The sequence below is a fragment of the Patiria miniata genome, unplaced genomic scaffold (assembly GCF_015706575.1).
Source record: "Patiria miniata isolate m_02_andy unplaced genomic scaffold, ASM1570657v1 HiC_scaffold_13, whole genome shotgun sequence".
Taxonomy (NCBI): domain Eukaryota; kingdom Metazoa; phylum Echinodermata; class Asteroidea; order Valvatida; family Asterinidae; genus Patiria; species Patiria miniata.
This window is the reverse complement of record NW_024037051.1, coordinates 15404466-15427134: the sequence shown is the minus strand read 5'-3', so window position 1 is coordinate 15427134 and position 22669 is coordinate 15404466. Positions and strand designations below refer to the sequence as shown.

The 22669-nt window shown below is 39.6% G+C and overlaps 1 protein-coding gene across 1 annotated transcript in view; it reads right to left on the bottom strand.

Moving 5' to 3' along the window:
• The window catches only part of LOC119721380 (probable ATP-dependent RNA helicase DDX10), a 29775-nt gene extending 7334 nt beyond the window's left edge, over positions 1-22441 (bottom strand). The window contains exons 1-4 of the mRNA XM_038191440.1: positions 22261-22441; positions 20642-20833; positions 19116-19274; positions 3778-3898 (exon numbers count right to left, since the gene is read on the bottom strand). Of these exons, the coding sequence (XP_038047368.1) occupies positions 3778-3898; positions 19116-19274; positions 20642-20833; positions 22261-22416 (628 nt within the window). The 5' untranslated portion in view covers positions 22417-22441. The remainder of the gene's footprint in view (positions 1-3777; positions 3899-19115; positions 19275-20641; positions 20834-22260) is intronic.
• Between the last annotated feature and the right edge of the window lie 228 nt (positions 22442-22669).

The window sequence follows — 22669 nt, the reverse complement described above, 5'->3', positions numbered from 1 at the left end:
TTAAATTGCACTTCGATGTTTAAGGGAGCACATTACTCTAATGCACCTTGATTTTTAAATATCCACTTAGAAATTTCGGAAGATTTGAAGGATGTTTTTTCACATGGGGCTTGATGCCCCTTTAAGGTTTGATGAAGAGAATATGCCATTTTGTTCTTGCATATATCTTTGGATTTTGGAAAATTAAGAATGGTTCCCCCCCCCCCCCCAAGAAAATAAAAAACAAATGAGTTTTAGGGTTCAGGGCGTGATCGAAAATCGAACCTCGGGTTGGGGAGAGCAGCCAAGAATTCTTCAATACAGCAATACAGAAAATTCAACCAGTCTCATCAGAGTATAAACACAAATGCTTTCTTCTTAATATTTTTTTTTAAAATAAATTGCCAAAGTTCTTTTCACATGTACGCACAGATAAATGTTCATTTTTTTTCCTGACTGAGAACACTCAATGGCGCCCTCTATAGTGTAGTATTGGTGATTAGTATGGCTCTGACGTGGCTATGCAAAAAAAAGTTACTATAGTATGAATAAGCAGATTTAGCAATTTTAATTGGACACTATAATGGAAAGTATGTACGGTAACAGTAATATGCCAAATAAGGACATCTTTCTTGTCCACTTTTCTTTTAAAAAAAAATCAACCAGAGAATCTTCCAAAAAAGTCTTTACAATGTTCCATTTTGCAAAAGTCATCCTTGCCCTTTTATCCACCAAAAAAACCCCTCAATTACAGGTTATCAACTCGGTTTTCATCTTAAATTAGAAGAAAGACGTACTTTGAGCCCAGAGCAGCAAAATAATGACACAAAATGTCATTATTTTTTTTCTAATTCAAGCACCCTTAAAACAACTCTATATTTGTATCTGTGATTAGAAAGAAACCTAAACTACGACAATCTTGTCTTATGGCTGCCTTCGAGTCCTTTTGTCACGCAATCGTGACTTACTACATGTAATTGCATGTAGAACTCCCCTGAACCCGGGCCTGGCAGTGCAATTATTAAAGTTCACTAAGTTTAGCCTTTATTTAAATTTATTGATCCATTTTTCATAAGAATCAGATCATTTTGGAAACCTCCCCAAAAAGGTTATTCACTTCTTTGTAGCAAAGGTCTCTCTCCCTGTTGCTGTACCGGTAAGTACATGTACATATAGAGGCGCATCTTTTAGTCCAGCGGATATATGAAAAAATTGTGCACTTTTGCATAAAAGCATGAAAATTGGCACAGATGTTTATATTCATGCCAGAAAATGTTTTACATGTGGAGCCATCGCAAGTTTACCCTTTTAGGGGCGTGGCATCCATTTAAAAAAGGGGGCGGGACTTGTCGTGCCCGCAGTGAAAACGGTTGTTCCCACTTGTCACAAAAGCAGGAAACTTCACAAAGACATAATTATATAGATTATAAGTGTTTTCCAGATTCGAAGCCATCACCTTTTGGGGGGCGTGGCAGCCATTTAAAGCCACCTTGGGAAAAATTGTGCCCATATTTCATGAACGAATAAAACGTCCCCCAGACGTTTATGTTCATGAGAAAAAAATTCCAGATGTGGAGCCATCTCAAACACACCCTTTTAGGGGCGTGGCAACCATATCAGGAAAACAGGGGGCGGGGTTTTCATTATGTTCACCATGGAAATATCGTTCCGAAATTCACAGAGAAATGGAACTTTCCAAAGACATTGGCATTCATGAGAAAAAAAAATTCAAGATGTGGAGCCATCGCGAATACACCCTTTTAGGGGCGTGGCAGCCATATTGAAAAAAGGGGGTGGGGTTCTCATTATACCCACCATTGGAAAAATGTGCCCACATCTCATAAACGAATGTAGCTAATTCCCACTGACAGTAATATTCACCAGAAAAAAAAACAGACATGGAACCATAGTAAAGGCACCCTTTTAGGGGCGTGTCAGCCATAGTAATATGGGGGGGGGATAGTCATGATGCCCCTATAAAAAAGTTGTGCCTACCTTTCATAAACGGATTAAACTCCACACAGACAATGTATTTATGAGAATCTTTTTTTTTTTTAATGTACAGCCATCACAAACCTACCCTTTTAGAGGCGTGGCATCCATTTTCAAAATGGGGGGGGGGTACTCAATATGCCCACCATGGACAATTTTGACCGCTTTTCATATAATAAAATCCACATCAGATAGCTCTTCTAATGTGTTGGAGTAGGGCCGCCTTTACATGTACGCACAGGCAGATGTCATTTTTTTTTTCCTGACTGAGAATACTCAATGGCACCCTCTATAGTGTGGTATTGGTGATTTAGCATAACTCTGATGTGGCTATGCAAAAAAGGTTATTATGAATAAGCAGATTTAGCAATTTTAATTGGACACTATAATGGGGAGTATGTAACAGTAATATGCCAAATAAGGACATCTTTCTTGTCCATTTTTCTTTAAAAAAAATCAACCAGAGAATCTCCCAAAAAAGTCTTTACAATATTCCATTTTGCAAAAGTCATCCTTGCCCTTTTATCTACCCAAAAACCTCAATTACAGGTTATCAACTCGGTCTTCATCTTAAATTACAAGACGTACTTCGAACCCAGAGCAGCAAATTAAGGACACAAAATGTCATTATTTTTTTCTAAATCAAGCACCCTTGAAACAACTCTATATTTGTATCTGTGATTAGAAAGAAACCTAAACTACGACAATCTTGTCTTATGGCTGCCTTCGAGTCCTTTTGTCACGCAATCGTGACTTACTAATTGCATGTAGAGCTTCCCTGAACCCGGGCCCGGCATTTCAATTATTAAAGTTCACTAAGTTTCGCTGGACGGACTCAAAACTGTTCTATCTTTGCATCCAAAACTGAAGCAACGTTTGATGTGTAGAGACTTTTTTGGGAAACAGAAACTATTGATCCCTACCGGTACATGTAGTACAGGTCTACCATTTTGGAATATTCACAAAAGAACTGCACATATTAGCAGACCTTTATTTAAATTTAATGATCGATTTTTCTTGACAATCAGATCATTTTGGAAACCCTAAAAAAAAAAAGGTTATTCACTTCTTTGTAGCAAAGGTCTCTCTCCCCGTTGCTGTACGTACATGCAGAGGCTCATCTTTGTGATACTGTCTAACTGTCCCCTTTCTGGTCACAAATGGTTGTCTTCTCACCACAAGAGGGCGCTTCATGCACAGGGCAGAATATAGCCCTTCGCTCGTACCTCCCACCCTGCAAACAGGGTGCAGGGATACTCTAATAAGCTTCACAGAATCTTGTGAAGGAAGTGGCCTTTGACCTATGTATAAAGCATCTGGCTGCAGCTGTTCAAGACCGCAGTTAGACAATGTGCGCAAATGCTATCCAAAAACTTCCCATAGAAATGCGCGCATTCCATACCGGATGTGATTTCTGTTTCATTGCGGACCATGTGGACAAAATTTTGAGCATCGCATAATGCAATCCGACCGTTTGTGATTCGAAACGGAGCCTGAGCAAGTGATGGGAATTGTAAATTTACAACACAGATAAGTTTTACAGAATTTCCTACATTATTACGCTTTTATCAACAAACGGCCGTTTCAAAACCTTGCAGAGTCATGACCGTGATGACGCGCAGGTCACAGGTCATGCAAAATCCAACCAATCAGAGCGTGAATTCATCAGAGTATCCCAGCGTCCTGTTTGCAGGGCGGGGGGTACGAGCGAAATATAGCCCAGGTCGATCTACATCAGTCAGTTTGAGGATAATATGAGAAGATATCGATCTGGTGCCGTATCGATGAGCACTCAGACCCACTCACCCAGCATCTGTAAGTTGGAACAGTCCAAGCTGACCGTCTGGTCCAGGTGCTGCAGAAACCTACCGGGGGTACACACTACTATGTTGGTGCGGGAAATTCTGTCCATCTCACTTTTCACATCCTGAAAGAAAAAAACAAAGACAGACAGGTTAAAAAACATCTATAAACCAAGAGGCCCGACTTACAAACTTCAAAACATCCTCAAGGAAACCAGATGAACAGTTTGAGGAAGGTCGATTGGAGAGGATAAAGTCTTCTTAATAACAACATTGATCCACAAATGTCCAGGAAAACGGAGTGAATTAAGGTAGCACTTTTCTAATGCCCTGGAGGATTAAATTCTAAAGATAGGGAGGCCTTTAAGAAAACCTGGTTAATCATTTAATATCGACCTTGGGTGCACGTAATTGACGGCGATGGGCCTGCAAAACAGCCCCTAAAGGCACCCAGGAATAATCCACTACAAGATGAGTCTGCTACAAGATTAGTCTGTAGCTCGTAAGGCTTGGTCTGTTCTTGGCTATGGCTAAGTAGCACACGTGTCTTTGGGAGTGGCTGCAGCCACTGCCATAGACGCACGTTTATGGCACAGCCGTACTTAGAATGTCCATGCTGACATGACAGGCCAATGTCATGTGACAGAACCACGGAGGTCACCACAGAGGGACAGAGAAGTGAAGAAGTAAATGACGGTGTGGTGTTTGTTTGTTTCAGAAGAGGGCTTTGTGGAAGGGCAAATGTAATTCTGGGAATTAGGGGGTATAGTGCAGGTGGCCTTGTTGTGGATTGAGGAGGGCATGACTAAAACAATGGAAAGGGTGACCTCTGACTGGGAGTGTTGGGAAAGTTGCAAGGGAGGCTCTGGGGCAAAGTTTGGTTCTTAGACCCTCCTCAGCTTTTTTGCTGAAAACAATCCTGAATCCTCCAAAACCCATCACTGGACAGCTATTACCCAATGGCAGTTTTGTTTGTACTTGAAAGATGCAAGTCTATATGAGCATCAAGTCCCATATAAATTAATAGTAGCTGGGCTCTATCTATCAACATTTGTAAACTGTATACACATCTTTTTGAATCATACAAAATTCTCCAAACCTTTGTCATGTTTTTGAAGGATTCAGAGAGGAGGGATGGGTTCAGGAAAATGATTCTATGAGCTAGTGGAGTGCAAGAAATGATAAAGACCATGGCAATTCCAAATTGCAGTACATCACTGTCACATCTGAGTTAAAAACAAGAAAGTTTTTACTTCTATATTTTCGCTCTATTTTCGGAGGCAAATTGGTCACCTACCGGTAATTCCTGCAAGCTGTGCATGCCCCCGACACACAAAGGGAGAACAACAGATCCTTTCAGTCCTCGGGAGTTGGGTCTTTTGTTCAAAACGGTCCTCTGTAGTAAGTTTGTGTGCTTAGTCTATGGGAGAGTGTTATATTACAGGGACAAAGGGAAACTCAAAGCATTGTCCTCGAGGGTATAGTAAAACAAGAGAACACGCACATGCATAGAGATTGCTACAGTTCAGTATCGTTCAAGAATTTAACTTGTATTTAAAGGGTAATGTACATGTACATACATACATGTGTACATGTACATGTACAAACATGTAGATGTACATAATTTCTATAGGCTTATTGCTTACATGTGAATGTACCACCATTGAATGGATGACAATCGGGCTGACAAAAAAAATCCAATGCTTTGCAGCACCCTAAATTTGAGCATACAAGCTGGAACTTTGCAAAATATCAATACCATAATTAGAAAGATTAGGAGGCAATCAATGGGCGGTCGTGCATGTCCAACTGAACTTATGTTTTTTCAAGGGCATCTGCATATGTACATATCCATATATCCTTGTATTTAAAACGCAAATGGAAAAGACTGGCCCATTAACTTCAACGTCAACGTCCAAGGGCGACCGGCAACATATGGTCAACAATAAATTAAATGCATAATGCAAAAGGAAGAAAATTATCAAGGTATAGCTAAACAAGCTACATGTACATGGTTTATGCTACAAAGTCCAGAGACCCCTGATATTTTGCCATGACATACAAATGAACCCACCTGCTTTTTTTTTCGTAAGCACCAAAATATTTTAATGAATACAAATTCCATGATCAGTATTCAAAATTCCGATTATGAAAATTGTACATTATCCAACACAAAGGTCTGTGACTAATTTAAAATATGTTGCTTGGACTAGTATAGTAGTAAGCATGTAAAAAAAAATTCTGCAAGTAAAACTTGCGCGCTCCCTCTGGCATGCTGGCAATATTTGTACAGTCAGTTAGTTTCAGTGTACCTAAACCAAAGCAACAATGACCTCATTTGACCCCTAATGCCCTGCCCATTCAAATACCTTGCTGCTTGTTTTTTTTTCTCAATTTTATAGTGCCTTTTGCATTATAATTCACTCGAATCTCTCTTTTACCCAATCTGTATTTTTTAATGCTCATTTGTGCTTTTAAAGTTTTAACTGCTTGTATAGTTCTATATTCTTATACTGTAAGCCATGTTTTAATAATGTCCATTTGTAATGTCCTTTTGTATTGTCTCTTCTTAAATTGTGGCATCAGGAGATTAACTCGATAGTAATTTATTTTACTTTTTTAAAATCCATGCTACTTTTTTTTTCTCTTTTTCTTGTTCTCTCTCCTAACTGTATGTGCATGTTTTTGTTTTCTTTACTGTTCTTAGTATCTGTACTGAATTTTTACCTGTGAAATTAATAAATGAAAATGAATGAAATGAAATGAAATGTCTGAAGTCATCTGAAGTCTCCCTACCCAAAGATTATTGTCACCAAGTTTGGTTGAGAGTGAAGTCTGACTTTTCATGACAGCACTAAACAGTTAACCTAACCAAAATGGAACACACACACACGCAAACGTGTGTTCACCGTCGATCGTGGACGTCCTATTGTCCCTCTGATTGCAGCTATAACGTGATGTCACACACAGAATTGACGAATTAAAGCAACCACGTGCACACAAACGTGTGTTCACCATCAATCATGGACGTCCTTTTGTCCCTCTTTTGTTTGTACTCTAACTTTTTAGGAAGACTCCCATAGGTTTTGTACACGACCCCAATCGCGGACGTATGCTGGGAATCGTGGACGATATTGTTCTCTTTTGTTCTCTGGTATTTTTCGTCCACGGTTTGAAAAGATAAACGTAGCATTTGGGGTTTATGGGGTACCACTATTGTTCGACGCTAATCCCCTTCTTTTGTTCTCCTTTGTCCCCTTAGAAATCGCAAAACACACAGCATTAGGGCTATGGGGTACTTCAACTTCTAAAGACAGACTTGCGGGGTAAAATTGTCCCTATTGTTGCCCTTTGTTTCCGGCTAGCCTCAGGTCCACCCACGATTTGCTTGCGCCAAGATGGAACCGTTGGTATCAAGCACAAAAATTATGCTTAGGTCACAAAACGGAGAAATCGTGTGATTGTCGCGGAGCACGTCGCAGAAGTTGAAATTTTTTTACTCTTGCGACTGTTGATTTTTTTTAGTGCCAACTGATGCCGATTGTTTAATATCGTCGCAGTTACACTCAGGTTGCACACAATTGGCGACTGAGTTGTTCCCGATGGTCGTAGCTCAGACGCAGCTTGATCTGAAAAAGTCAGTCGCCGACTGATCTGTGTCGTCGCAAGGTCGACCTGAGGCCGGCTTAAAGCCTTGGTTCAGACTCACTCAAGCCACTGTACAGTAAAGCCCAGTTTTCTTTGCAATATGACTCAAGAACTCAAGACCCAGAACTCAAAGACAAACTACTCAACTCTCATGACTTATACTACTGACGCTCAACACTCAAAACTCAATTTCATATGCAGGCTTGGAGCATTTCTTGGCAGGGTTGGATATACCGGTAAAAAGGTTCTATGGACTATGTTTAGGACTTAAACGGGTTCCATTGTGTCACCTACATGTCTAATAACTGCTGATTAATGCTTGTAAATCATGCAAAGTGCATGCCAAATAAGAACAACCCCTTAATATCTTTGCCTGTGAGAAATGTACGCGAATGCCAGTACATGATAGAAGTGTCTATTGCTTACAGTACTTGTTTCAATTTTTTACAAATTTTGTCACAGAGGATGTAGTTGTGCGAGTAGTTGTGGCATTGGGCATAAGGCTCTTCTGTATCAATTGCTGCTTAAGACTTCCCGAGGCCTTGTCAGGCTCTTGCAATGCCAGCGATGGCTGCCGGCCTCGTGGCCTCAGGCCTAATTATCTCTCATCATAGCCTGGAGGCCACCCCAAGGTCCATTTCACAGTGACTTACCCTTGCCAAACCATCAGGTGCCTGGCAGGCCAGAAAACAAGACAAGGATGTATGGAAAATAAGATGCAAATTAGGACGGCAAGTCTCTTGCTAAAATCCAACTCTACTGAGTGAACAAATGGAGTGAACAAATGCTACAATGTGAACAAATGCTACAATTTTGGGTACTTTTACATAATTGGGATATGAAGCACTGTGCAAAGTACCGGTACCAACAATGTGTGCTTTTGTTTTGTCAAAAAAAATGAGGTGGAAAAAATTCCCATGTCTGGCCATCACTTGTCACCCTGTGCACAACCCTATGAGACTGGTCTGAAAAATGTGTCTCAGTAAATACTTCAATATTTTCCCTGCTAAATTTGACTTTTTTAGGACATATTATCACTTTCTGATGGCTGGTAGGTCACTGAAGGGAAAAATTAGTGATGGCTAGATATGGGGAATCTTTTCGTGAGGTGGTTAGGATTAGAAAGGAACAACAATGAGAAAAACCTCAATTGCTCAAATAATAATTCTTATAATTACAAAGCGACATGAAAAATAAAAGCTCAAAAAGTCTAACTTTATTATCTACAATGTATGAATTCCAAGACACAACATGCCTTTCAGACCCCTACGAGTAAAGCTTTGACTGAATAAAGAAGTACTGGATTGTTTTCCCTCCTATGAGAAATAATTGGAAATGTTGGTAAACATCCCCTAGGACAAGTCAATGTGCAAATTTCTGTTGAAGGATCTTCTCATTCACATTATATGTAACTTCACGATACAACGGATTAAAAAAAAAATTACATCATAAATATCCTGATAAGTAGAAACTCAAATGTATGAACAGGAGCGAATCTCTCGAATCTAAATTCTAAAAATGTTTGAAATATAAATCTTTGACAATTTTAACAGATTTTATATGATCAAAACTACATGCACAGCCCCATAATTTGAAGTGAACGTCATGCATAACAATGAAACAATGTTCAAACTTTGTCCTTGCATACAAAATCAATCTCATTTTTTTTTTTTTATATCATCGAACAAAGACAATTTGCCCAATGCCATTTGGCCAGGTGCCCATCACGCTGGCACTGATTGGCCTGCTGTGAGCAAGGCCATTTGCATACGACCTTACCGAAAGGTCACCCGGTAAATTACATCCATTAGCTCCGGTTCTACTGGAAAACTTAGACGAAGGTGGCGGGAGGGGGAATTAGTTTTTATTTTTGTACAGACAGCAGTGTCCTGATAAGCTAACGCTCGCTGGAGATGGGTGCACGGCCCATAAGGATGAGGGATAATTAAAGTTTATGGGGCAGGGACGGCAAAATATGGCGTCCTTGGGCATGTAAATGAAGGACTTGGGAGAGCTCAGATGCAAGATGGGAGTTAATTTTTTTTTTTGGTATTAACTTTGCAGGAGTGGTGGGAGAAATCGGCGATTTCATAATCCGGTTTTCCTAATTTCTTTTCAAACCGAATTTAACGGTTATCCAATTTTACCGGAAGCTTCCATTCAGCTACAGTCATGCCAACAAAAATGGACGTTTGAGGCGCCGCATACAATGCCTTCCACAACATGTGATATAGTTTATTTGCGGGACTCAATGACCACTGAGCCTTTTCTAGAAACGCACAAAACATGGGTGGGAACTCTGTGAATGCCGTTGTAATCAGAGACTATGGAGAAAATTGGGGGATGTTCCAGTTGGTTTCTTTAGCTTGTGTCACAAAAATGGAAGGCTTCTTTTTTAGGTTAGTTTCAAATATCCGGCTTCCAAAATCCAAAACCGAGTAGTGGAATTCAAACCAAATTTTTAAAAATCCGGATTTTAATCCCACCACTACTTTGCACAGTTGTTGTTGAATGCTGTCAAAGAATGCATTCGCAATTATGTATTTAAGTTATAATACAAAAGTAGTCAAATATTCAATGTCATGTTAGCATTACATTTTTTTCACTTTTTAGGCACAGCGATGATTCAATTTTTCACAAAGATAATTTTAGAGCCAGCTCCTTTTTATTTATCGAAATTTAGAAACATCAAGCAATTTTAAAAACTCAACTTCATTTTTTAAAAGACAATGGATGATTTTTACATGAAATATTTAAGGGAAACCAGAAATTTGGAAGTTTGTTATATATTGTGTGTATTGGCCTCAATATTACATGTTTCTCCAAACAAGTATGAAGCTTTTTTTTTATACAACACTCTATGCACCACAAAATGATGTCTGGTATTTTGTGCATTTTTTTTCCAATACTATTAGCTGAGGAGAATCTAACCCCATTTTTTTTATTGGAGCTCAAAGAAAAATTTGCCTCAATTCAGAAAAAGCAGTGTTTATGCTACAGATATACATGTGCCATATAAATATAGAGGCAAACTGTCCTTGAAAATTTTAGCTAAGGATAGTTGGTCAACAGAGGGCAGCATATTACTGGTACAGTTCTCTACACTTAATGAAGACCCCAAACTATATTTTTTTTTTTTTTAATAGTCTTTTTTTTCATGGTTCAGTTCTTTAATGGAGAAGAGGATTTTATAGGTCTTCTCTTTTTACAAATTTATGCTACTGGTGGGTGAACAAAAGATTGGTTATTTTTTTGTTTTAGAAAATGTTATGCCATTTGAAGTACTGCTGGGTTTTTTTCACAATAAAATTTGACTTGTACACAATGTCAACACAGACATTGAATTGTGAGCATCAGCAAAACTTTGTGAATGATGTTCATCATCATACAAGTCAATGAAAAGTATTTTTAACAAAAAAATATAAAAATCTTAAACATGTGCACGTGTCATGGTTTCTACTGGAAGTCACAATTGAAAACCTTGTTGTATTAACCCTAACTCCCAAGTGTCTGTTACTAAGTACTGGACCAAGTCCGCCAAAATCCATCTCTGACCGTGCTTCTCATAACGCTTCAGGACCAAATCCACTGAAATCCACCACAAGACCACCACTACTACTGGTGGATTTTGATGGACTTGGCACTCATTGTTTGCCTACAAAGATCCTGAAAATGGGGGGGTGGATTTTGATGGAGTTGGGAAGGTTAGGGTTAAAACAAAAATTGGCCTTTGATTTTTTTAAGGAGGCCCTTATTGAAAACATTTGAAACATATAATTTGTTGAGTGTTCTTTAATTAATTAAAATTGGTAATAACTTGGAGGATACTTGCTCAAGCTCACAACACCAAGTATGGCAAGGCAAAGCCTTTTTGTTGATAAATGACTTGTTAGTCAACGCGCTTGCATAACTTGCTTATCTCTCGCTCAGTCAACGCAAGGCCAACATAGCTGAGCTTTTTGTCTATAATAAAAGATTCTTTCTCTGTGATGCAACTTTTAGCAGGAAACGCTGATTAGGATCGCTTCATTCAAACACAGAAACTCTGACTTGGTTATTTGTCTTCCAAACCGCAACCGGGAAGCGACGACGCTTGTCCTTCAATCCCAAAATGGATTCTTCTGTTTGCTCAGCATGACTAGTGTGTCAAACATTTCTTAAAAAAGAATCCTTATTCCGGTTCCATGGTGACCAAGGTTAACCTCCTCAACAGAATTCCAGCTTCCTCTTTTGTCAACAGGATGAATTTCTACTAATCAAACACGAGTTGCACAACCCACAGTCCCCAGGAATGTTCTCAGTCTTTGAAGAAGATCGAAGGTTATCTTTGGAGCTCCTTTAGTCCCTGTTCTGACTCCTTCGGTGTAATTGAAAAAAAAAAAAAAATTACATAATCGACATACCATGATGATAAATACGGGCCTTCAAGGACAGGAGGTAGGGGTAAATACCCAGTGCCCTTTGTTGGACCCACTTCGCCCCCCTTTGTTCGCCCTTTGACTGCACCTGCCGTAGTTGACACAAAGGGATCCGATCCCTCCATGTTTATGATTAGCCCCGCCCCTCCCCTCCACGCAGAGACCATCAGGACTAATTCCTTTTCTTTCTTTTTTTTCATTGAATCATTGATTGTTGATGTAATTTGGTTTAGTCACTCCGTGACTGGCCAGATGGCATTGTGGGGAAGAACTGAAGGTCGTCCTGCCTCGGACATCAACCCTAAAAACTGTTGTCAAAATAAACCGGAACACCTTGCCAATATGTGGGTTCTTGCTTTAAGTATAGAGGCATACAACTTTAATAGGACAGAATGTGGGCATTAACAAAAGCACTAAGGGGTTGTCCATTAAGTATACGCACGAACTGTTGACTTAAAGACCCCCCACTTCTCCCTTTACGCATGGCACAAGCAATAGTTCCAACCCCCAACCCCTCCCGTCTGTACGCATACACAATCTATATTTCTTTTTGACTTTTCAGCCTACCCTATTCAAGCATTATTTAATGTCATACATGTAGTTAGCCTGCACCCGATTTCATGAAGCGCTGCGACGCGTTGCAATGCAACCCGTGTTACCACAAGTAACACGTCGTAACACGTTGCAACACACGATGCGTCGTATGATCCATTTCACGAAAGTTGCGTTGTGTTGTTCACGCATCGTAAGTTCCTTGACGACCTAAAACACGTCGCAAGCTACGACGTGTCTAGTGGTCATCGCAAAGTAAGAAGCATCCTTTTCTTAGCCAGTTTTATGCCATAAACTTACATTAACAAGACTACATGTATAATACCGAGACAATGTGTGTAAAGTTGTAAATGGAAAATGCATTGAAATATTAATGAAGTAGCCTAGAATATTGCTGTTGAAATTTCAAAGTACCGGTAGCTATATACAGTCCACCGCGAGCTTGTTTTCCTTTAAGACTGCATCACATGTCCGCCATTACGCGAGGAGATCCGCCGACTCTTTGTTGAATATCAGACGACTATATACTGTATGCTGAATAAAATACAGTCACCGTCGTGTGCTTTAAATACACCTACGATGCGTTGCGCTAACGACGCGTATTATAAAATAAATCGCAGGACGTGTTGCAGCTGCGCCACATCACAGCAGCGCTGCGATGCATCATTAGTTTCGTGAAATCGGGTGCTGCAGAAATTGTTTAATATGTAGGTCTATTTATTTCTCAAGGCTTCTTTAAAACTCAGCATGTATGGATTTTTGTTAATGTAGAATTCTGTTTCAAATTCTAGTTCTATAAATAATGTCCCTTTCTGCCCAAAATGGCAAACTAGTGACCTACAGAACGTGTACTCCTATAAATTCCTATTTTTACTTGACCTTGCAAAAAAGAGAGTTACACAGCCGATGCTGAGCTTAGTCATAGCCATTTGCTTCACCTGCAAACTCATTAGAGTCAACATGCACAAAATGACTGCATGATTGCCGTGAAAAAAAAAATCAAGGACGGCACATTAATTCAAGCATACCGGTTTATTTGTGATTACAGCTGCCGTCGGTCAAGGGCATTGGTACATGATCATGATACATGGCAATTGGAGCTGTCGAAAGGAAACACATTCCATGTCTTGACTTTTTTTTTTGATGTCATTCTGTTAAAGGTATTATTTGCCGGATTTTGCAAACATGAGGGTATCATGAAACGTTCATGCTCCATCAATATCTGTAGGCCTATCCAAATGGTTTTTGAAAATCTAGATATCATTCTTAATCCCTAAGACAGTTTACCCGTTCCTATTGGTCGAGAGCCTGTCACGAGGCACAAACCATAGATATGGCCAGAGGGGTGTCTCACAAAACATCAAGTAAAATTGTTGAACAAAATCGATGGAATTTTGTCCATTTTTGACTTATTTTGACTTTTGACCGAAAGGTATGAATGGGAATAAATATGTGCTTGACCGGTTTTAAACATAACATGTACAATACAATGCTTGCTTTGATGCATTGAAGAATACAATTTTAACTTTTTCGGATATGACTTCTTTAAAGTTGAACAAGGCAATTGACTGGAGCGGGGTTTGAACCTGTGACCTTCGGATTACTGTTCCGGTGCTCCACCAACTGAGCTATCCTGCCCTAGATTGGTGGTTCAAACCCCACTTAAGTCAATTTCTTTGTTCAACTTGAAAACTATAACCCGCCTATTAGGTCTGCCTTTGTGTTTTATCTGAACAACTTTTGTATGTCACTAGATTTAGTAAGTAATTTAAAAAAGACTTCTGCATCTTTTCGGGTAAATCTCGAAGACAGACAGGGAAAAGACCATTTGCAATGTAGTCTTTTAAAGCCCATTAATTTCGTTTAAATACATACATAACTTTGAAAGTTGTTCCAAACATCTTTTGCATTTGCCTAAATATTTTTGCTTGTCTTATAACGGCAGCTGTTCATCATGTCTACGGAGCACGGACCTTCCAAAAAATCATCCTATTGTTATCATTCAGGCACATTAATGGAATTGGCAGCTCGTGCCCGTATTGCAATGACATAACTCTGACCACGGCCCAACACAGAACAAAGCTGAAATCCCTTCATGTGTCTCTTGCGCTAATCTCCTCAACCTTGTCCAAGAAATAATAAATTGCCCCCCCCCCCCCAAAAGAAGCCTGGGCTACAGCATAAACAGTCAGACTGACCATTTGCTGTCGCCAGGAAGGTAACAATCAGACACCCCTACATTAACTACAGGCGACTCTCGTTAGTACACACTCTGTTAATACAAAATTCTGGTTATAAAAAACATAAAGCCTTGGTCCCGACTGTGCATTTATGTGCACAATGAATGGTACTGATGTTCCTCTTAATACACAATTCTGATATAAGAAACAATTTGGCTAGGTCCGAACGAGTTTGTTATAACGAGAGTCGACTGAACATCTCTTCCCCCCAAAAAAAAACCCCAGAAAGGAATCAAAATCAACTGTGTACAATGGGTCTAGCATCAAGGCCACTTGCAGCTCTGTATTAACCCTAATGAGGTTTTTTTTCTTCTAATATCCTGATGAGCAGACGGTGGAACTTTCAACAATGGCAAATCTCCCTCAAGGACCTAATTAAGACTTTCAAATGAGGCTTGCTCTTGTCTTGACGCAGATAAGAGGCCAGGCCAATTAACGGAGCCACGGATGACGTACTGAGTGAATTATGTCTGTACCTACATGTAATGTTGGACAATGTCGAGAAAATCAAATAGAACGTATTCTTTCTTTTTTTCACAATCTTTTGAGCCTTTTTTTTTTTACAATCTTTTGAGCCTTTTTTTTTAAGGCACACAGTGGTAAGCACTGAGAATAGGGGTGTTTCTGCAGACAAAGAGGGTCAAAAATTATGTATGATTTGCAAGCTTGAACGCGCTTCAAAATCCAATGCAGGGACGCTATTAATACTCTACGTGGACCACGAAGGCCCAACATTTTGGAGAATGTCACATTGATTTTTATGGATTCTAACAGGTCAGCAAGTTAGGAATTAGACTTAATTAAATGATTTCCAAGTATGGGAAAAAAGTTCCATTACAAGTTGAAAAGTTGAGTTTTTCCTTATTAAATTTTCATACAGGTCCCCACAATAATACTGCCACATCAGTGTGTCAAAACAGCAAGATACAGCTTTTATTGTGAAGACTGCAACTTTCGCAAGTGTCATAAACATGAATTACGTTCTGTTTTCCCGTGTAGCCTGGCTTTCATTTGAAACAAAATCCCCACGTATGACATTCACAGCCTTTCTTTTTCATTGTCTGAGAAGTTACTTACATGTAGTTATTTGTAAAACTGGTTATGGGTACATCCATGCGCAGGTACTCGGGGAACCTTGTTCCAATGCACAGCTCTAGTCCTTATTGACAAAACTTGACTCAAAATCTAAAAATTTTTTTTTAGTCAGCCACTGTCACTTAACAACCAACATCATTTTCTTCATCATTTTTGCTAAAAATGTTCATTTTGTAAATGTACGCCCCCTCCCTCCCCCCCAAAAAAAACCCCATAAAATTGTTCACATCATTTTCCTCTTACAGTGTATGCAGCAAAGCTTTGATTTGTCTCACTAGCTAAACAAACCAATTTGTATGAGAAAGCATTGTGGTGCCACAGGCTGGTAAATCAACTGTGCACTGTAATTGCGCCGTGAAAAGACTGCCAGCGAATGTGAGTAACATTTTAACAAGATTTAACACTGACTGTAATGGACAATCGACCTTATTCACTGCCAGCGAAGATGGATGAGAGGGTTTAGTTTCTGAATACACATTGCATGACGCAGCTTCTCTTAGTTTGTTTCCATCCGTGAAGTCAGTCGTAGGGGGTTCAATCAAATGGCAACAGTTGTTCAGACCAAATGAGCAGAGTAAAATATGCTGGCGTAACTAACGACTTCATTTTTGTAGATTTACTCAATTTACTTAGTGTTGAGCTAATCATGCGTACTGTTCATGTACATGGCTTTAATTTAACAGCAGATTGGAAAATGATTCTTCATTTCTGCTATTTCAGTGAGGCTGTAGCATTCATATCGGCAATATCGGCATAGTGGTTCAGGCACTGTGGATTCGGTCTACTGTCCCTAATTAGCAACCCCCCCCCCCCCGACAACATTCTAAAGAGTTTTTCTGCCATCTCCTGAAATTGCTTGTTTGGGAGTGTCTTCTTTCAATTCAAAGCTCAAACATGAGGAAGAACAATTCTGAAGTGTGATCATGTTACCAGGGGAAAAAATACAAAGTATGTACATTTGATAAACTTTTATTAAATTCCTCAATTTTTTTTTAATTGAATGCAATTTAACCCTCCCTCTCTAGCTGGCAATTTCAACAAGGCTAGGCAGCAGTCAAAATAAATCAAGTGACTGTTTTTAATAATTGAGTGCTCCCTGCCTTCATAAAGCAGGATTGACTGGCTGTGATACAGCATAAACCCTGATTAGAGCTATGCTTTGACTGTAGGGGATTGATTTAAGCCAGGTGTGCCTACCAGTCACCTGCTTTTGTCTGTTGATGGAATTTGACTGTCACAGTGCCTACGAGAAATACGATCTGACTGTTGGTGACTAGCCTGTGTGAAAGGCATGGTAGGGGAATAGGATTGACTTTTTGACTGTTTGTGACTGATCAAACAAAAGGAGGGTTAATACATGTAAATGGATGTCATCTATGAAGACTGCTGTTATCTGAAAGTACACGGATTTACCATCTGTATATTTCTTGATCCCTTCATTTGAGCAAAAGCTTTTCAAACATGAATGTAATTCTTGTTAAACTGACAGGACAAAGCACCTATAAGTCAGTACATGTGTTTAGGGCAGGCTAGCTGTTCACATGGGTAATTACATGCACAGTTGCTCATTTCAAGGCAGCTGCCGCTCATTAAATAGGGATTACTGTCAATCCTCTTTTTATTGTTCGACACCGAGTTCAAATAATATGGCTGTATTTTGGGCATCATCTCATGGTCATTTTAATCAAAGAAAACTGCTACATCTGTTGTTGAAAAGTTTGCAATTTGTGACACGGCTGAAGCCAGGTTTTAACAAGGTGGTCAGATCAGAGCATTATATAAAACATACGGCATACAATGTCTGTACTTCTCACAAAATGACACTAAGTGGTCGGATTTTAAGGCGGATTTTTTAAAATTCGGTTTGAATTCCATTATTCGGTTTCAATTTTAGGAAACCAGGAATTCAAAACCAACCTTTAACAAAAATTAGCCTTCCACTTTTTGTGAGACACGCAAAAGAAAACAACTGGAACATCCTCCAATTTGCTCCATGGTCTCTGATTGTAACTGCATTCACTTGCTAGTGGTCTTCTTGGTATATGAACAGCCTGCCCATTCGACTTATCAGAGAGTTCCCATCCATTTTTTTTTTTCAACATTAGTTACATTAGGCCAAACAAAAAAAGTCTCCGGTTTCTGGTATGCGTGCGCGTCGCCGTAGCCATGCACGTCGGCAAAATGAAAAAGTGTTTTTTTCAATACAAGATGATGTCTCAAAACCGCTAAACTCACTGGTTTGACTGGAATCCTGCTGTTGCACAATTTTAACGTGTTTTTAGATGGGGTTATGATCGAGAATAAGCTTCATGTGGCCTCTCTGGACTCCCATATATTTGCACTAAGTTTAGTCGGCACCATTTGCAGTCATCAGCCGACATTTGAAGCCAAAAAAAAAAAAAACAGGTAAAAAAAAAAAAAAAGCCGCGTCGCCGCACCACTTTTTGGGCAAGCTCCATACCAGAAACCGGAGACTTTTTTTTTTTGGCCTTACAGCTCTGGAGTGTTTTTTTGTAAAGGCCCATTGGTCATTGAATCCTGCAAACTATACCCAGTCATTGGGAGGGCATTCCATGTGGCACCTCACTTGTCACTTTTTGTTGGCATTGTCTGTGAGGTGGATGGGAAGTTCTGGTGAAATCAAATATCCGTTATTCGGTTTGAAAAAAACCTGGGATAACGTGATTATGAAATCTCTGATTTCTCCCACCACTATCTACAAAAAAACACCAAGAAAACGGACAGCAAGGACACGATATACGTCAACCTCATTAGCAGCTCTACACGAAAGTTTCCTAACATCCTGCAGAAAACTGCAAGTGAAACATCACACTAGAAAAACAAGGCCAACACGCACTTATACAGTAAACATGTCAATTGATAAATGCGGACTATGCTACCATACTGGCAGATAACAGGAAGCACTAGATGGACATTTCAAGAAAGGTTACAACAAAAAACAGTTACGTAATTCTACAAAATACACAAAAAGACCCAATTTGGTGATTCTACATACATGTACGTGTAACACAATACACTGTTCACTTACAGTCAACAAAATGTTGTATGTTAACACTTCTTAAAGCATTGGAGCTTAGCGTGGGACAAGGCCTCGGAATCAGAGCCCAACTTGATGGCTCTGCTTACCGTTAGCGAAAAATCCTGCTAACTTAGCAGGAAAGTCTAGGAATTTTGGTGGTAGCGCATGCATACGTGCCGGAGCTAATCATTCTGTGCTTACAGGCTAAGTGCAGAATTTTGCTAGCGTTGTTTAATACTTGTTCGCACCAAAAGCCTCTGTGCTTAGCAGAGACATGAAATTGTTCTGATTACGTTGCCTGCTTAGTGAGATTCCTGCTTAGTGAGATTGGACTGATATCATTGCTTACCTTTCCTCCAATGATAAGAGCTGCAGAGAAGTCATGTTTCTTGCCCACTTTGCACAGCACCTCGAACGTCTGGTAAGCCAGCTCCCGTGTGGGGGATATGATGAGCGCACCTAGCCCATCCACTCTGCTCCACCTGCTTCTGTAAAGACACTCCAACACCTGCAATAAATGAAGAATCACATGCCTACTCAGTCCTACATTCAAATCCAACTTAAGAATAACTACAGTATTTTACAAGTACTTAAAGCTCTACGTTTTTTTTTTCTCTGACAGCTTGCTAAATCCAAAAGTACCCAACAGCTACAGTGTCTTACAATTCAAATGACTCAGACGATAACTCTGTTTTGTGCTATAACCCTAATCCCCATCAGGTATTCTTCAGGAACCCTGCTATTAAAATGCAACAATATCCAAGTCAACTCAAATGAGACCCCTGCTAAATGCAACAAACTGCAACAGTGGATTATGTTGCATTGTGCAGTGAACACAGTGCATACCAGCCTTGGCAAGCAGTGACCCTGCTAAATGCAACAAACTGCAACAGTTGATACTCTTGAATTTGCCTTGGCAGTATGAGCAGATACCCTGCTAAATGCAACAAACTGCAAGAGTAAATACTCTTGTATCGCCTTGGTACTAAGAGCAGTTACCCTGCTAAATGCAACAAGATGCAGCATCACGGGTACTTGAGTTGGCTGCTAAATGCAACAACTTGCAACAACTTTTTACAGGTGAACCTTTTGCCTGGCGATGTTAAGAATGTGCTTATAAAGGTGGCTAAAGATGACTTTCATTTTAAGTTCTGAGTAACAACTGAATGCATTTACAATACAGTTAAATTGTGAAAGGTACGGTACATGTACATTTTAACACTGCACAAGAATAACAAGGAGATAGCAGCATACATTTACAGCTAAATAAACACTTGCTATAAAAATGAAACATGAGGAATGAATGTGGTGTTACATACACCAAACTCCCCCCCCCCCAATTTTTTTTATCTCTCTTCCCACCACCATAAATCTACCGTCTACAATGGCCCCAAAACAAACCAATCTATTTTCATGTTTGTTTTTAAAACCCTACCCGTCAATTACTAAAACTACAATCAGGAAAAAATTGAGGTAGAGAAAATTGCAGTTTCCCTAACCGCCCTGAATCCTTCAAAATCCTCCTTGCCAAAGTGGAGGAATTTGGAGGATCGAGGTGACATGGCAAAAGTGTGTTACTGATTTCATAGGATGCACTTTGTCAAGGTCCTGGGCCAGACCATGTGTTGTTTTTGCTCAGCCATGCATAAATATAGGCCTGGATTATGCTTGAAATCCTCCGTACTGCTCCAGGATGTCACTGCCCAAGCCTCAACATGTTGACAGTCACTGCCGCAGGATTTTGCAGGATTCAGGCAGTGGTCACCCCTCCATGGGCCATATTCAAGAAATAATGGAGGATTTTGCAGGATTGAGGCTACATCCTAGCAAAAAGGCCAAGGGAGTTTGGGTTATATCTGTCTACATGTAACTTACAGGAATGAGGAATGCCAGAGTCTTGCCGGACCCCGTCTTGGCTGCTCCTAGTATGTCATGTCCCTGCAGTGCCAGCCCTACGGTAGCTCGCTGTATCTCCGTGGGTGCCTTGTAGTTGGCAATGCGCAGCCCAGCTTGCGTTTTAACAGAGAGCGGCAGGTCATCGAAACTGCTGATGTTTTCTGTGTCAATCTATTTATTAAAAGAGTAAGTAGGCCTACATTATTACAGTAATATTGAAATGTTGAACAAAGCAATGTATGAAATCAGTACAACAAAATTTCAGCTCATTTTCAGCTTACAGGGTTTTTGTTTCTGCAAATTCTGTGGCAAAATTGAAAGATTTACATGAGTTTGCAATCATTTCTGTTAATTAACTGCCCTATGGGCAAAATCATTTGGATATTTTATTAATACACATACCATCCTTATTTCCATCCAAATCCCAAAAGCTTTGTTTTTAAAACTTCAATTAGAGAAAATATTGTAGTTGGGGGGGGGGGGGAGTGGAGTTTAAAAACCTTCATTTCTTCAATTCTTGAAATTAGTTTCAAGAGAGTAATGACCAATTTGAAAAGCATCTCAGAATCCCAGAATGCTGACGATACTTCAACTAGTCATTAACATGATTAACGTTAAGGAAAAAAAATGTTGCAACCTGATGCCACTTTTTTTCTTCAAATCATATTAATGAAGGTCATTCTTTGCAAAAATGATGATAAGACAGGAATCTTGGACTGACAAATATTTCCTATTTGGTTAGGAAATACTTAGAAAATGTTCTTGACTCTCCATAGACTTTGTACACAATCGCAGAAGTGGCATCAGGTTGGTTACAACATTTTTTTCCAATTCAACGTTTTCAAATTGGATTTGTTGGCTTAACTTTAATAAGCAGTGTTAATAGGGTGTTTGGTTAAGAATTCCCCTATAGACCCATAGCCCTAAAAATGCTTTAAATATTCAGAGCAGACGTCAGAACTGTCTCGATTGGACCAATGAAAGCGATTCTATGGTTGCTAACGCATGCTCGGCTAATTTCGGTTGCAGTGCCGAAGCGCTCCGATTTGACAGTTGCGCCACTTGGGCGTGGGAGGGCGCATCGTTTGTACACGTAAAATCAATGTGAGTACACGGGCGGTCGCCGCGATGGTGTTGAATTTTTCACTATATCTTGAAAACCAGACACTCTTTTTATTTCATTTTTTGAACATTATAATTGTAAGATATTACTTGTAATAACACCTTAGTTTTGTGTTTTTTCCTTAGCTAGTATATCAGCTATAATTTTGCTCTTCACATTCAAGTTTTGTTTCGTGTGCGAGTTTTGTCCCCGATATTTTTATCACTTGACCAAACACCCTAATGTTAAGTACATGTAGTCTTACAAAATGTCACAAGAAACACTGACAAGTGACATTAGTGATATGTTCTTGGCAACATACAAATTCTAAAAAAAAAAAAAAAAAAAAAAATCACCCTGTGCAGCGCATGCGCACTATGAAGTATGATGCGCCGATGTATGCACCCGTATGTCAATTATCATCATGCACGTGGTAACGATATGCGTCCGGATACTGGGCAACCAATTATGTTTCAATTTTTATCATTTCACTCACACTTTCATATCGAGATTTAAGGCGCTTAGCCTCTTCCTCTTCCAGTTTCCATCGTTTGACTTCAAGCTTGTGACGAGCCTTGTCACTGGTGTGGTGAAAATGCTTCGGTTTCTTTCCACGCTGCTGCGAATTCCTCGCAGCCATGCGCTGCGCCATCTTGAATATATCCCATCATCCCCTGCGCTTTTGCCAAATCCGACGGCTGTTGTATGTCGGATAGTTGAATTTTCAATGCACAGTGCAATTTGGTACGGTACGTGTGTCATTGTCGCGAAATGTAGCTATTTAATGTGTCATTATCCAACCTTGTCATATTAATTATTATGGGAACATATTTTTTTTTATTCTTCACCTATATGAATATAAGATTACTACTTTCTTCCCCGTTTTTTTTGTGGACTAAATTCAC